Genomic DNA, 17,117 nt, shown 5'->3' with positions numbered 1-17,117 from the left:
TAGGTACTAGTCTATGTTTAAAACTATTAATATCTATGTTATTGTCATTCAATTTTGTCAATTAATTAAATGAAAAACATTAGATGGATACATGCTCAAAGTATGTTGCGAGCATAATAAATAAGGAAGTAAAATTTCGAACGCCATTGATTTAATCAGAGTACTTACATTCGTAAATTATTCGTAACTAGGTATGTTTCACGACGAGCGTATCATTTTTCTAAAACCACTATTAGTGTCAGTTAGCAGTAGGTGGGTATCTTATCTTCTGTTTACGCTGCAAGAAAATACGCAGCATCACTCCACGAAGTTCGTGGCACGAATATTGTTTAATATTTAACTTGATAACAACTTAATCTGTTAGTCTGATAACTGACGGAAAGATTTTTAGTTTTAGTGGTAATATTTTTTATAGAATATAGATTAACTAGTTTAAAAATGGCAGCGAATAGTGAATTGTCGTCAATTGAAGATGTAATTAACAATAAATTGAATGGTGTGGAGAAAGACGAAGTGAAACGTATCTTATATGGAAGGGCGAATGAGTAAGTCTTCTGAAATAGTTAAAAAAAGTATCATAGGACATTGGTACATGAATATTTTATTGGCAAAAGTCCAAAAATATTCCATAATTATTTATAAAACAATTTATTTGTTTTGATTCGCGTATGCTTAGAATGAACTTGTATTTTTAAATTGTTATTTTTATATCTGGTGGAATCTGTGTAGGTTTCAAAGAGATTGAAAGACTGTCCAATCTCATTGGTAGGTTTGGTTTCTAACAAAATTGTCGAATATACCTAGGTACCTATCTGCTTATGATTTCTTTAATTTGTAATATTATGGATATTATGTCGAAAAATATCAATTTTTGGACAGCTGTTTGTACGTTTGGGATTCTGTGGTAAATCATATTAAGTAAGTACTTACCTACTTACCATGTTTTTGGATATTTTTAAATTTTAGTAAAATGTTTGTAAAAACTAAAATTTAAAAACATTTCTGATTTACCCCAGAAAACCAACCTTACAAATAGCTGCCCTGAGAATAAAATTTATGATTTTCGACTTATTAATATTATTATTCACGCCATACACAGAATTATTCTTAATGTAAGTGCAGTAGGTAAGTAGGTAGTTATACCATTTATGGCTTCAATGTCAGTAGATACTTTAACATGAACATAAATAATTACAAGACTAGCTGAGCCAGCTGGCTCTCGCCAGTCTGTCTCGCTAGTAATTACAAGATAAAAAGGACTTTTTATATACGTTTTTAAATTTTCTGTTGAATCATATAAACTTGACTTGACTAGCGTAAACGATCAAAAAAAATTGTATTTGATAGAAATAATACCGAAATGTCATTTTGTCACTCATATTGATTTCCATAGTAACGCACGTATATATTAATAATTTCCTAGCAACCAATAATAGTGGATTGGATTACGGATTTCTTCCGAAATAACTTTTCATACAAAACTGAATTAACTGAAAATGAATTTAATTCTACTTAAAGTATTAAAAAAATGCATTGGCATCTTGTTCTGATATATATTCTAAAAGTTTCAAATGTCTAGCCAGTCGGGAAGTTAATTAAAAATCGATTGCAAGATTTGTACCAGACAAATAAGAATACGACCTAATAAAAACGTTGTAAAATAAACCAAAGCTAACACAATTTTATTATTTTTGTGTTACAGTAGGTTCATTGTCATTCATACGGTGCACATGACCTAGCCATTGCAGTCTCCCAATCTTAATTGATTGAACTGCGCTGCAATCTTCGTACAGCCCGTAGAGCTCAGCATTATATCTTCTCCTCCAATTGGTGCCATCCCTGATCGGTCCATATATACTGCGGAGAATTGTGTGCACTATGTATGTCAAATCTTAAAGCCCACCTTCTATGATAAACTGATATGATAAACTGTTTATTTACCTTAATTTTAAGACATTCACAATGTGATATCTTACTTATGATAGTAATTATTTACAAATACAATTGGTACCGAGTAAACCGAACAGGTCATATTTCAAGCGTTTTAAGATAACGCCCATAATATAATTATTATTGACCACATATTTAAGTGGAATAGAATATTGATGTTTGAAGCAATTTGATCGAACTCCCAATTCCTCTCAAATCTGTAATTGGTATCAATGATAAATTAATTGATCATTTTGGGTGAAAGGGCAACTGAATATTCTCCCAATGTTTCGCTATTATCATCTTAACACTCAACTCTAAAATCAATAAAAAAAGTCATAAATATCTATAAAATATTCCAAGAGTTAGTTATCTATAATTATCATACAGTGTGCATGACCTAACCAGTGCAGTCTCTTAAGCGCCGGGCACATATAATCGGGCGTGCGGGGCACTCGCTCATATTCAATGTGAATCATCAAAAATACAAAATGATCAAATATGGCAGAGCACACTGGTTTTGACGAAGCGCTGTGCCCACGCGTTGTTTAGCTTCTCAGTGGGACGAATTAACGAAAATACTACGTTGCTAAATATGTCAAAGCCCATTGAACACGGCAAGCAAAAGGGGCGCGCGCTATTTTATTTTATCCGCTTCTGGACGCATTGTCGATAGACGGGCGCCTCCATTATTTTAATAACGAAGAAGTTATTGTTTAGTCGCTGGGTATGCGATATATTGCTAGTAGAATTATGTCATCGTGAATATGAATTACAAGCCGCCGAGAAATAAAATAATAATTTTATTGCTTTGTTATGAAAGGCGCTGAAAATAATAATTATTTTGTGCTTCTCGTGCCTCTTATTAGATAGGTGAAGGGTAATGCGCGGGTGGGAGGAGTGTCATTTTGGTTGTATTTACGCTTCACAGGCCTACTTCGCAGTGGTCGCCCCGATCCGATGCTTTTGGTGGGCTTTATTTTATGCCTTAATCTAAATTTATTGAACTGCGCAGGAATCATCATATAGACTGGGCCGCAGATTCGTATTGTCGTCTAATTCTTACCATCGTAGATTAGCTCATAGATAATATTTGAGATGATTCATTTCAGGGCAGTGCCATCTCATGGGGGTAGACAGGTCATGCGAAGGTTGGAGGCAGCACATTATAAAGTGCGGCAAATGGAACGAATACAAATATTTCAACTTTCGAAAGCAGTGGTGGTTATCCATAAAGTGGACGATGCGTTCATTTCATTAGAAAGTACTGACATCTCAATTTTTAAAATTCACAAGAAGGCCTCCAAACTTGTCATCGCCTCAAAACTTTATGTATCCAAAACCACCGCTGTTTTAGAGTAGGTTTCATAGAAATGCTTTAATCCTCAGTAGATTTACTTAAATATTCATTTTTTTTAAGATATTTGTTGGATTTGTCAGATATTATATCTGTTTACTGTTTAGGATAATTTAGGGCTTTAACAGACCGATAGCGGTCAGTCGTTCTGCGTTCCGCGTTCAGTGTTCTTTGTGTTGCGTGTACCGGCGCGGTCTGACTGCCTGCAGTGTGCACAGTTGTGATGAAGTCCATACACTACAAAGAATGCTGAAGACCGCTCTCTGTCTGTTCAAGCCCTAAATGGGTCGGTGTGCACATTTATGCACACAATTTGAGACTAAAAATAAAAGGAGACGGCATTCTAAGTCTGCCTAAGGGCGGCACTTTGCTTAAGCGTCAATTACATTGAGCTTCTTTTCGAGCTGTTTGTTGGCGAATTTAAAAGCTGGCGATTCAGCTACTGCGATTTGATGATTACACACAAAACTTTCCATTCGCTGAGAAGCCACAAGCCAGTGACTATTTTGACAGAACGTAGTTCGTTTTTTTACCGGGAGGTTGCTACTGCGCTCTACTGCGCAGACGCAGTAGGCCCACACGCTGGCGTGTAGCGTGTAAAGTTGACCGGCTTTCAACTTTTCTCGGTAGAGTGTTTACAACCTGCTTGTTAGCTTATTCGATGATTACACTGGGCGACTATATAGGCAGATTATAAATTCGCCAACAAACAGCTCGTAAAGAAGCTCAATGTAATTGACGCTTTAGGGACATCACTGCTTCAGGGAACACAAATAAGGGAAGTGGGTTACCTTCTGAGTGTAGCTGTAAGAAGATACAATTCTTGAATGTGGAGAAATGTGGGATTAATTTAAATACATGTTAAACAATATGTTATTTTCAATAACTCCCCCATAATATGCATAAAACTTTGTTACATAAACGAAACGCGCATTCAATATTGGTAATATTTGAGGTCACTGCGGGCTTTGTATTTCTTGCGTTTTATGACCTGTCATTAAGTCATAAAGTCGATGGTGGCTGGCTTTCGTATGTCTGTCTTAATAATCTGTTCTGTGATTCTCTTATTAATTTCCTTTGTGATATCATTATGTCGGTTCAGATCAACACTAATAAGAATAGTAAGTGGAAATGCAGCACACATGTCACATTCAGTCTGCATGGTATGGTTTGTGTCATGGTGATGCAATGTTTATGTTTCTTATGGCATTGAATTGTTTATCTTTTGTTTTACAGCCACCAGCTGAAGTTGAGAAATGAGACAGAAGCATTCGCCGTCGCCAAAAACACCGACATATCCGGTTACTCCTTCCACGCGGACAATGAGGAAACTCGCAAACCGAGGATTGTCAGTATTGGCGCCGTCCAGAACTCCATCGTGTTGCCGACAACTGCCGGTGTAGCAGCCCAGCGACAAGCCATCTATGATAAGATCGGAGCGATCATTGATATCGCTGGAAATGAAGGAGTTAATATTCTCTGCTTGCAGGAGGCATGGAGTATGTATATTACTTATGCATTTTTTTTTTCGACCATGTCTGATTCTAATAAGATCATATGGGCCTCCACAGAGTGGAGGTTTATATTAACAGATTTTGTTTTTACGAGAAATGATTGTCGGCCATTTGCTCAACCTATTAGGTCCATACTCTGACTTATACCCTTTCACAGTCGTCTGAAATTGGAAACTGGTTGTCCGAATTCTTCATCTTTAGTAAGTTATACTCAAGTTTTCTGAAGATGGTGTTATAGCCCGAAACAGCTGTGACCATAAATGACTAGTAGAATTAACAAAAATAACTTTGTTTCAAAATCATTATAATGGAGCTCTTCCACATATATGCCAGTTCACTTATTAATAGACATGTTTAAAGTCAACGACGTTGCCATCATGGTGGTCATGGCGTGGTTAGCCAGAGTTTAGGCAAATCTCTCACATGGATACGACAGAAAAAAAAGATTAATGTGATAAAAGATAGTGCCATAGAAAGTATTCCCCAAAAATATTCATTACATTCAAACAACTCATAATCACAATCCAAAGTATTTCTTTAATGACATAGTGTAATCGAACAATATATAATTAATTCTCTTTCTAAAAAGTACAGTAGAATCTTTCTGATATTTCAATAGTTAAATCTGATAGTTGTAATTATTTTGATGATTTGTTTACAGCAATGCCTTTCGCATTTTGTACCCGGGAACGGCAACCGTGGTGTGAATTTGCTGAATCGGCTGAGGAGGGTCCAACAACGAAGCTATTGAGCGAGGTGAGTCGATATCAACCAATCCTTGTAAATGAGACAGTAGATCACAGTAGAATTCTGTGAATCTATACATGCTGTGTCAATTACATAAATTTGATTTTGAGTACATTAATCTCTTATAATTCTTCAATGTATTTTGATGAATTTTATTCAAAGGTGTTCAAATATATCATTGTTTATGACTTTTGCTCCTAAGATTTACTTAATTACTTGACTCTGTCACGCCCCATTATTGGGGCAAGGGGCGATTACAAAGTCACGCCATTTTCCTCGGTCCATTGCAAAATCTCGCGGCTCCCATCATGCAAGACCTGCAGCGCATAGATCGTTTTTGTAGCACTGCTGTTGGGTGACGGAGGGCCGGCCATGGCGACGGAACCCTTGAGGTTGTGGAGATTTAAAGCCACAAAACTACATGATTATTTTGTTTTTTTTTTGATATAATTTAATTAACTAATTTGAAAGGTTATTACATATTGTTGTGCCTTATCCGTTAGGTTTCGGTAAGTCAGTTCAAATGACGTGCCATACGTTTATCTACACACTAGCCAAAAATAATTATTTAAGCTCAACAGTAGATGGCAGTTAAAGTTTTAGAGTGGTGACGCACGGCATGTACCTATCACATACTTTTGAACTGGCGCATCGTGTTTTATCGTTATTGTCTCAAAACAAATACTTTAGGCTAATGACATATTCCCACCCACGATGGCCGAGCGGCTTGCTCTCATAATGTCGTTGGTCCCAGGTTCGAATCCTGGGTCTAGAAAATACATATATTTGTGTTTTGAGTCAGAGTATGGACCTAATAGGTTGAGCAAGTGGCTAACATCTATTTCTTGTAAAAACAAAAATCTGTTAATACAAACCTCCACTTTGTGGAGACACATAATATGATCCTATTAGGATCGGTCAGTAGAAACAATTTTCCAGGAGAGTGGTGCAATTCAGTTGGGTTATTGTCATGCTCAATTAACGATGGCCGAACGGTAACGTGTTAGCTTATAATGTCATGGGTCGCAGGCTCGAATCGCCAGTCTGGCAAATTCACATTATTTTCAATGTGTGTTAGAAGTCAGAGTATGGACCTAATAGGTTGAGTATGTGGATACCATCTATTTCTTGTAAAATCAAAAATGTGTAAATATAACCCCTCATTGGAGGCCCGTATGACACTTTCAGGATCAAACGATAATGTAATGTAATTGTCATTAATAATATTATCAAACTGTTCCATTGTTTACAGTACTGCAAGAAATATGATATGGTCATCATTTCATCGATACTGGAGCGAGACACTGTCCACGGAGAGACCATCTGGAACACAGCCGTAGTTTTGAGCCACACCGGTGCCGTGATCGGAAAGCACCGCAAGAATCACATTCCTCGAGTGGGAGACTTCAATGAATCCACTTACTACATGGAAGGCAATACGGGGCATCCCGTTTTCGCTACCAAGTACGGTAACATCGCGGTGAACATCTGCTACGGACGACATCATCCGCAGAACTGGATGATGTTTGGAATCAACGGAGCGGAAATAGTCTTCAATCCATCGGCAACTGTGAGTGAACTTAGTACCAGTGGATCAGTTAATTGAAATGCGAAAATAACCGGGTTTGGATCACTTTCAAGCAAAGTTCTAATTTCTTTGTGTAAACGCTATATAGTTGTAGGGGTCATTACCCTACCATCTGCACGAGTTAATTTATAATTACAATGTACCTTGCAACATAGCAATGTTGAAATAGTGGAACAAGCGATTTATGTGAATCAATCAATTTTTTAACAGAAAGCTAATTTAGCAAAATAATTATATTAATCAATTATTTATAAATTACAAAACAACATTATATGCACAAAATTGTTTATATGAAAATCAAACGCCATCTCCACGCTCAGCCAACGCGTTCAACTATAACGCAGTTCCGCGAACCTTTGAGACGACAATGGCTATCATCATCAGATCAGCCTCAGCCAAACTCACCATGGAAGAAGACGCATCATCTGGACACATACAGACAACTACAACTACAACACACCAGGATCTACTACAGTGCACGCTAATGGCACTACCAATTCCTTGGTTCGATGACAACTTCCACGATTCCGACAGTCCATCTTCATCATCAGAGGCCAGCCACAACAATCCAATCAGATTCTGCCCACTTCAGAGTCCTAACACGTCGAACGAGACACCGGACCACGCAGACCACAAAGCCACCAATGATTCTCATCTTTGCACTCATCAGCCACATTCATCCAACCGCCAGCGCAGCCAAATCGCCGGAGTACCATGGACCTCGCAGCAAATCAGGAGGCAGTTCCGGTGCAGCCAGAAGCTGACCAGTGCATCACAGGCGTCACGACGGAGGACACCAAGCAACCCGCTTTGGCCATCGTCATCCACCAGATGCATCCAGACGACACGTTAACTCCACTCCGTTCAGGCAAGCTTAAGGTTTTCCTACACACACACACATTAACGTAGCGTCAACCCACGAAATTAGCATCTCTAGCTACATTTAGAAGCAGCAACCTTTGACTTCTGTCACTAAGACATTCTTACTCGATGGATCTATTCTTAACACTAGATAGATTCCTGACTATTGTCTTAGGCAACCTTTGATACTCCAACTTTAGACTTCTCAAAACTCAGCCAACTATTTTTCACATCCTTCGTAGTTTCAATAACGCACTTTTGAACTACCCACTGTGCCTGTTACGTACATACAGACTATATGTACTAACAGGGCAGCTTCTAAGCTCGTCCGAAGGCACACGCGAAATGCCCTCGACAGCTTATATCTCTCTTAGCCCTGTGGACCCACTCACAAGCTAAGCTACCATTTCCACACTTCTGCACACATTGCAAGTCGGAAACGCCAGAAGAATTCATCTTACGAGCAGCCGAATGACATATTCCCTCGTACTTAATGTTTTCTGATGGCCAGCAAACAAAATACCTTGGTTGAACTTACAAGCCTAACTACATTGGACACTCTATCAAATAATTCAAGTCACAACCCCAGCTTCTGCATTATAACTTAATGCTATTTTCATACTACCTACGTTATGTCAATCACTTTTACAACTCTCAATAAAAGTAAATACATCACTATCACAAATATCGAGGAAAATCTAAGCGAGCCTGATGAGTTACAATTTCAAAACATGAAAACGAAGCAATTCGACACCTGCAAACAAATACAGTTATGAAACAACTGAATTAAAACACTGCAAGCATCATGTTTCACAACATTCAAACCTGACCTACATCAAGCATCTCAAATGACAAATATTATTTTCGACATTATGATTGTAAGCACAATTCAACATAGAAGCAAAGCCAATGTGCCAAGCAATGAACTAAGAGACGCATTCTCAGCAAAAAATTGTCAGTACAGTCTGATCCACGAAACGCGAGCGCTGTACCGAATAAAGACAACACACAACCAGATCTTCACATCAATCCATCACCATCAGCCAGTCAACACCCACTTCAACACCTACCTGTATCGCAATCCTCCACTCGGATTACTGGAAGGGGGGTCCTGTAGGGGTCATTACCCTACCATCTGCATGAGTTAATTTATAATTACAATGTACCTTGCAACATAGCAATGTTGAAATAGTGGAACAAGCGATTTATGTGAATCAATCAATTTTTTAACAGAAAGCTAATTTAGCAAAATAATTATATTAATCAATTATTTATAAATTACAAAACAACATTATATGCACAAAATTGTTTATATGAAAATCAATCGTGCCTAATAATTAAAACTGCTTAATTGCCTAAAAACTAAAATCAATTATTTATAATTTACAAACAAGCTATGCATTGCACAACAAAGCATGATTATTAAAATATCCAAATAATGATCAGCATTTTCTATTGTATCGAATCTGTATAAAACACTCAATTACATGAAATCAATAGTCAGTCAGTTATCAAAGATCTAACCGTAAGGTTATCGTTCAATTCTGCCCGATCGACTTAGCAATTTCTCATAACGCATAAACTGCTTTCGCTCTACTAAATTATAATCGGTAAACTTATCTGTAATAATTAAATTGATATTTATTTGGAAGGAGATAATAAAACCAGGGTTCATTTCATTCACTCACCAAATTCTGAGTTATTCATTTTGGAGTCAACCTACCCTGCCTGTTCCTTATTCCATCTCACTTCCAACATAGTCATAATTTTTCCCTTTTCTCATTTACACATATATTTTATTATGCTTAATTTGGCATAGAGGTTTTGATTGAGATTTCTTATCTAAAGAACTCCTAAGAAATAATGAGAAAACTTGATTCTCATGTCAATAAAAAAAATTCAGAAATTTGAGTTTCGAGAATTTGCAAAATATTAAATAAAAATTTGATATTCAGAAGCAGCGTTGCCATTTATTAAAAATCTTTTATTAATTTAAGGTGGGCGCTTTAAGTGAACCGTTGTGGGGGATAGAAGCAAGAAATGCAGCGATTGCCAATAGCTACTTCACAGTTGCCATAAACCGAGTGGGCAGTGAAGAGTTCCCTCACGAGTTTACCTCTGGAGACGGCAAAGCTGCTCATAAGACATTCGGCCACTTCTACGGGTCTTCCTATGTGGCCGCTCCTGATGGCTCCAGAACTCCTGTAAGTGAAGACACTAGTCGCTACTCACAGTTTCCACTTGTAAGAAAATAAAAGGAACATGTGACATGAACAGTATAATTATGTATATTTAATAATGTTATCGACTTGCGATGGATTGACAGTGGATGCGAGGTAACATGTTCGCGCATGAAGTCTGGGTTCGAATTCCGAATTCAAACAATTTCGCATGTTTTTCTATTAAAATTTGTGGAGATGTTTTTATATTTATTTAATTTGTCAGAATAATGTAGTAAGTATTCTGTGCATTGCCACATTTCATGAGATTAGGTGGTAACTGTGATTCTTTCTATTATATGTTCATCTTCTTGTGTAGGGTCTATCCAGGGTCTCTGATGGTTTGTTGATAGCAGAAGTCGACTTGAACCTGTGCCGCCAGGTCAAGGATAAATGGGGATTCAGGATGACCCAGCGTTTGGATCTTTACGCTAAGAGCCTTACTGAAGCTGTCCAAAGAAACGAACTGCCACTGATCAAGGACCTATCGCTCAATTGAAGTAAGTGATGTTTTCTTTTTAGATGTATTCATTCCCTGGATGAATTATACTTTGCAGCTCAACCCTAGAAACTTTCACTCACATCAGCGTCACTGGCATAAAATTAAGACAGTTGCAAAATGGAATCGCTGTATTGTAGGTGTCAGTTCAAGACGCTACAGAGACTAGTATCAAAAACTCCTTAATAGTCAATTTATCAGCACTTACCTTAATAAATGCCCATGAAAGACTTATTAGAAAAAAAATTAACATAAACATATCTTCTTCTTCTTTCTTTGGCCATATCCGCCCCTTAACTGGAGCATATGGACACCACGCGGCGCCTCCAAGAATCCCTGTCGCTCGCCAGTCTTCTTGCTTCGTTCCAGGTCAAACCAGCATCCCGTAGCTCCGCCGTATACACTCTGTAGATTGTATTTAGCGGCCTTCCAGGTCGCCGGAATCCGGTCGGCTTGAAGAACAGGCAAGCCAGGTTAAAGTTCTCTTCTGGCATCCGACGTCAACGTCACCTCTTCACTTTCAGCGTGATGAGAGGCTGCTTGGTGCGTTCTCTTATCTCCTCGTAGCTGCTAAAGTCATACCACCCGCACACCCAGTATTCGTCACAAACAGAGGAGTTGTTATGCAACCTGTCGATTGTCTCTTGAATGCCCTCGATTGAGTTGTCGAATAGGACAGCATCATCGGCGTATTCCAGGTCGCATAGATTCACCGTGGGGGTAACAGGTATGCCTCGGTCGGGTGGTATTGCCTTCCGTAGTATGAAGTCAAAGAGAATGATAAAGAGAAACGGTGCAAGGACACAACCCTGTCTGACTCGGGTCGTGACCCGGTACCATTCCGTGACAGTGTCCAATTCTGACACAGCATTCGCTATTTTCGTGCAGGCTTTTTATTATGGCAATGATCTTGGGAGGGATCCCGTATGCTCCCAGTATCATCCAGAGGGAGGGGCGGTGCGAACTGTCGAAAGCCTTCTCATAATCCACAAAACAGCAAGCCATCGGACTGTTCAGCTCATGGCTCTGCTGGAGAAGACATCGAAGGTTGTGGATTTGGTCTGCACACGCTCGACCAGGTAGAAACCCGGCTTGGTTTTTCCTGAGGACGTGCATTATTGGGTCCCTTATTCTCATCAAAATGATGTTTGCCAAAATCTTTCCCGGTACACTGAGTAGCATAATGCCTCGGTAATTGTCGCAGCTTAGAGGGTCACCTTTTTTTTAACATATCACCTAACTCCAAAATCAATATAAAAAGTGATAATGTGATGTGTCGTATTCAAGCAGTTAATTGCCCCAGGAAGTTAACTGTTAGGCATGTTTTTAACACGGCCACCCGCGTTAATCGCGAGCTGTCAAATAATGTCGTTGAGTAACACAGTTATTGTAGATAACTGCATTGTTTGTGGAATTGCTCGGAGTTATATCCGTGTTATTTTGAAGTAATAAGAATAACAGAAACATGTTACCATGATGACTCTTTACAATAGCTTGAATACTTAGCAATGGACTTGTAAGTAGAATGATAACACAACTTGGCAACTTTATTGTGCGTAAAGTGACATCTCTGTGTCTCCACTGAACCAATGAATTATTGTAGCATATAATGCTGTATATGGCTTTTAATTTTTAACTTGATTATGTAGTTAAAAATACTTGGGTAGTGATGTCGTACCTACTGGTCATAAAGAATTATGCGTTTTCCTATACAAAGAGATAAATAGATTGCAACCAGCCTACTCTGCAGAACCAAAAAAACAAACTGGATGTTTGAATTGAAAGATATGAGAGTAACAATCTACCAATGGCGGTTTTATCTTTCTGTTAGTTTGGTCTGTCTGTCGTTAGTGTCTAGTTTGGTTTGAGTATGTTGAAAATTAAAGTACATGTTGTATTTTTTTACTTTTACTAGTAAATACGTACTGAAAATGAAACAAAATTCAACTTTAACGTGAGTATAACAGCCCAAACTACTGATCTAGAGATAACTACTTTTTGAAGTAATAAATTATCAAAGTATATTGGTGTTTATTTTACTCTTGTCAGGACCAGAGACTTGTATATTATATTTTTGATATCAGATTATTTTTGTGTATTAATTACATGTTTCTCTTTTCGTAGTGTTACAACTGTTATCCACTTATCATCCACCTGCATATTATGATAATATGATACATGGAAGCTGCCTTTGAAGGAAATCCATGGTCTGAACAAAATATACCACGTAGTCAGTAAGTTTCAAACTCTTGTTTTAATGTTTTGTTAAACATATTTTTTTGATAAAAACATTCACCAAAAATTTTACTCCAAAAAGCTTTGTAAGCCAAAAAATTTAATGCTAAAGATACTATGTATAATTTTATTACTTTTGTCAATTTTGTTAAGGGTAAGTTAACATCACACAATGTTCAAAATGGTGTCAGATGATGTATAGCTTTCTTCGTGCAATATAAAAAATTACCTTGAAGTGGAACTTATGGGGTGAATACATTACCATCACATTACGTGTTCTCACGGAAAGCTCGTGCTGCAGAAAAAAATAATGCAATGTCGTTTCTCCCATCCCGTAGCAAATTTGAACCAAAAACGAATATTGTCAGTAAAGTTAGCAAAATCTGCCGAAATGGCCAGAACAACAATGAGGTCACCTCACGCGTATCACGTTACATCACCAACCGCACGAGTCAGTTAACTTTTTTTTATTTTTGTATGAATTTTCTGGTATGGACTGGTGTTTACGTATAATATTATCTATGGTCTGCTGGTTGGGTTCCGTTTAAAATATTCGCTATGCTTGTAATATTGTAAAGTAGTTTGACGTACACACACGTAGAAACTGTTTGAATTAATTAAAATTATAATGAATAATGAATAATAATTCAAAATATCAAATGATTTTTATTTTCCCATTGAATTTATTTTTTCGCTATTTTTGAAGTTTTCGTCTCCAGTAAAACATCGATAAAATTATATATGTACTGAAAGTGTCATTTTTGGTTTAAGTTGACAGCATGTGACGTGATGGTAATGTGTTCGCCCCATTAGGAGTCTGACTTTCGTTAATTTTTAGCTAACCGTTATCAAAATTACTAGCAAATATTATGCATTCAACTACGGACTGACGGATGTAGAATGCGACAAGTTTAACTTGAGGTTCGCCGGCAGCACTCGTTTTGTTGACAAAGTATTGCCAGGATTGGAAGATATTATTCCCCACTTCCTCGATAAAAACAGAAATATGAAATATTATATTATATAATGACATGTGGCATTTTTCTCTATTGAGTTGAGATATTTTTAGATATATATTATCAACATTGAAATGTCAAATGATTTGGCCAACATTGTTTACGGGCCGAATTAGTTCGTTTTATCGTTTTTCTTCTTCGCAGTACGATTTATTGTCTTCCTACCATCACTTTTCACTACTTTTTGCATTATTAACAGATCTAAATGACTTACAGCACAAAAAAAAAGAAACTTCAAATACTTTCATGGTGTGGGAAATGAATATGGAACTGTGAGAGAGGATTTTTAGTACACAAAGCTGCCGCACATCAAGTTAAACTATTCGCATTCAAGTCTCCAAATATATTAAATGATAAAATATAATATAGGTACATAAATAAAATTGTTTTTATGATGTTTATTAATCGTCCTTTGTTGCCATTAATGTTCAACTTTGCGTTAATTTTTTTAAATTTTTTAATGAATTAATGAATTAGTATATATGTTATAAATGATGTAGGTGCCAAATAATATTTTAATAAAATTTATTAATCCATTGATAATATTATTTAGTAGGTACCTACTTATTCCAAAATTTTTATATTGTTTGAGTACAATTAATGTTTCAGTTTAGATTATTTTGTTTTAACACTTTCACGGATATGTCGTTGATAACCAACATTATGTTACGATAAGATTTCATATTTTATAGGATTTTTTCTAATAAGTATGTATGTTTTTGACGTTTTTCAAAATTATACATTTTCAACAACGTTAACGAGCGGCTTATGTAACGGCTTATAATTTCGTGGGTCCCAGGTTTCAATCCTGAATCTGGTAAATATACATATTGGTTTTCAATTTGTGCTTGGAGTCAGAGTATGGACCCAATAGGTTAAGCAAGTGGCTAATATCCATTTCTTGAAAGAAAGAAAAACCTGTACTCTGTTGCGGCCCATAATATGATCTTATTGGGATCGGACATGGCAGTAGTGAAGGATGGAGGTAGGCTGTTAAGATAATTTACAGATGGTATCGGTTAGTTTTTAAAAATCAATTAAACCCTGCCTAAGCCAAACCATAATTGTTTTGGTATATTTTGGGCGATACATACATATTTGTTTTCATTGGATTAAGGTGACGCATCAGTGAAACGCCAAATAACTTTCAACTGTACGCGCGACGAAATTTTGTACTTGCTTCGCATTCATTGAGAGAACGTGAAGTCAGACGCACGTCACTTTGCTGCGTGATGGCGACGGGCCAATTAATTCTAAAATCGTGTAAAGATGACTAAAAACTTTACCCATTTACTTTAAAAAGAAAACATGTCAATGAATATATTATTATTGTTACTAATAGAATAATAAACAGAACATAAAATGGACGTATGTTGGATTTATATGAGAAATAATATTTCGTTTGACAGGCGTCATTTTCACCCGCGACCCGCAATCCGCACATCGCCTAGCAACGATCTTTTTAGACCCTGCCTCAACTAATGCATGGCCTTAAGAATACATATTACACAATCTGTCATATTGTTGTTAGTTCATTTTTTTAAATTCATTAACCCCTGCCTAAGCCAAACTATAATAGATAAAAAATATTTTTCTTTCTATAAAATATCCAAAGTTATGTACGATTTAATTGCATAATTGAGGAGCAAACATTCAAAAAGTGATTTGTCACACATTTTGAAAAATGCCGTTTATTGTTAATTCTGATAGTCCATATTTAAATCTATGAAAGGAAACCAGAATCAGTGTTCAAAGAACTTTTTATCCTATAAAAAAATATAATGCCTTGATTTTCATTCAAATAGTGTTTTGCCCACAAGTTTCATGCAAATCGTGTTTTGTCAAAATTTCAAATCAAAAAATGAACCACTTCCGCGAATTTTGGATTATACAAAATACCAGGATTAAAATTCTTTCCTTAAACAGTTTTATAATAAAAAAAAAACATTTTGAGTACAATATGTATTTCTTGATTATCTCAGCTCAACTGTGACAAATCACTTTTTGAATGTTTGCTCCTCAATTTTAGATATTTTATAGATAGATGAGAATTTTTTGACTATTTTCTATTATGGCTTGGTTTTCGCATGGTTTAACTGAATTTTAAAAACTAACCAACACCATCTGTAAATTGAAGTCTTATTTCAATGAAAACAAATACATATGACTGACAAAGTTTAGTGTGCACTATTTATGGCGGATCTTAACAGCCTATCTCCACCCTTCGCCACTGGGACATGGTCAATATAAAATATAAATATACACCCAATCCTCTTTTTGCACGGGGGATACGTTCCAAAGACTACCGTGCAAAACAAAACCGTGTAAAAAAAGATAAGGTGCCCATACAAAAATGGTAGATAGATTCCATCACTTAAAATCAACTCAAAATATGAAATTCTTGAACTCAAATATAAATCGAATTTATTTATTATTTATACATAAAAATATTTATATATAAAAATGCATATTCATTCAGTGTCACTCCTTGACAATAAATGTGCCCGTTTCCTGCTATTTTCGCTGGCGAAAAATCACTCATTGCTGGAAATATTTAATGACGTTGACGCCGAAGCACGCGGCGCGTCTTTTGTATCGAACCCGAAGCGACTGACTAGTGGCGTGATGTATGTAGTATGTATGTCTGGGCGGCATCCTGTGACAACATATCTATGCGCCAGTGGCGTGCGGTCCATTGCGACCCAATTTTTTGATAAATATGTACACACATGCGTATTTTTATTCTTGTTAGTTTTTTTAAGCAGTGTTAAAAGCAAAAAAATCAGTGTAAATAAAAAGTAATCGGTACTTTTTTTAAACCGTGTTATTTCAAAACCGTGCAAAAAGAGGTGAAGATGGGGTGTATTATCATGTGTTTAAAAAATCCTATCCGATAGTAAAGACAGTCAAGTAAACAAGAAATGCAACCAAATAATGTATGACAGATTGATATTATATTATTATGTCCAAATAGTTGTTTCAGACTATCTGCAAAGGTGTTAAATGATAAATAAAATAAGGTTGTTTAAGGTTCCTATTGATCAAATTTAATTTAATTATTTGTTAATTATGTTTATTTTAGACTATTTTTTTGTTAAATTATTAATGTTTTACAGTCGAACTTTATTATTACGAGGAAGATGGGACCGACT

At 36.5% G+C, this 17,117-nt stretch overlaps 2 protein-coding genes across 2 annotated transcripts in view; both read left to right on the top strand.

Moving 5' to 3' along the window:
• The first annotated feature begins 240 nt into the window (after nt 1–240).
• On the top strand, nt 241–14,184 carry pyd3 (beta-ureidopropionase pyd3). Its single transcript, XM_085949395.1, has 8 exons — nt 241–252; nt 416–545; nt 4,523–4,785; nt 5,462–5,556; nt 6,800–7,117; nt 9,994–10,200; nt 10,535–10,715; nt 12,839–14,184. The coding sequence occupies exons 2-7, from the start codon at nt 439–441 to the stop codon at nt 10,712–10,714; spliced, it is 1,170 nt and encodes a 389-aa protein (XP_085805521.1). The 5' UTR covers nt 241–252; nt 416–438; the 3' UTR covers nt 10,715; nt 12,839–14,184.
• The window catches only part of LOC147070313 (alkyldihydroxyacetonephosphate synthase, peroxisomal-like), a 59,763-nt gene continuing 55,563 nt past the window's right edge, over nt 12,918–17,117 (top strand). Inside the window, exon 1 of the mRNA XM_085949385.1 lies at nt 12,918–12,948. The gene's annotated coding sequence lies outside the window, so the exon portion shown is untranslated. The remainder of the gene's footprint in view (nt 12,949–17,117) is intronic.

Source organism: Rhyacophila brunnea, unplaced genomic scaffold (genome assembly GCF_057557595.1).
Source record: "Rhyacophila brunnea isolate RB1 unplaced genomic scaffold, BYU_Rbru_1.0 scaffold_22, whole genome shotgun sequence".
NCBI classification, from domain to species: Eukaryota; Metazoa; Arthropoda; class Insecta; order Trichoptera; family Rhyacophilidae; genus Rhyacophila; species Rhyacophila brunnea.
The sequence above is the reverse complement of the archived record's forward strand: the minus strand, read 5'-3'. Positions and strand labels throughout refer to the sequence as shown.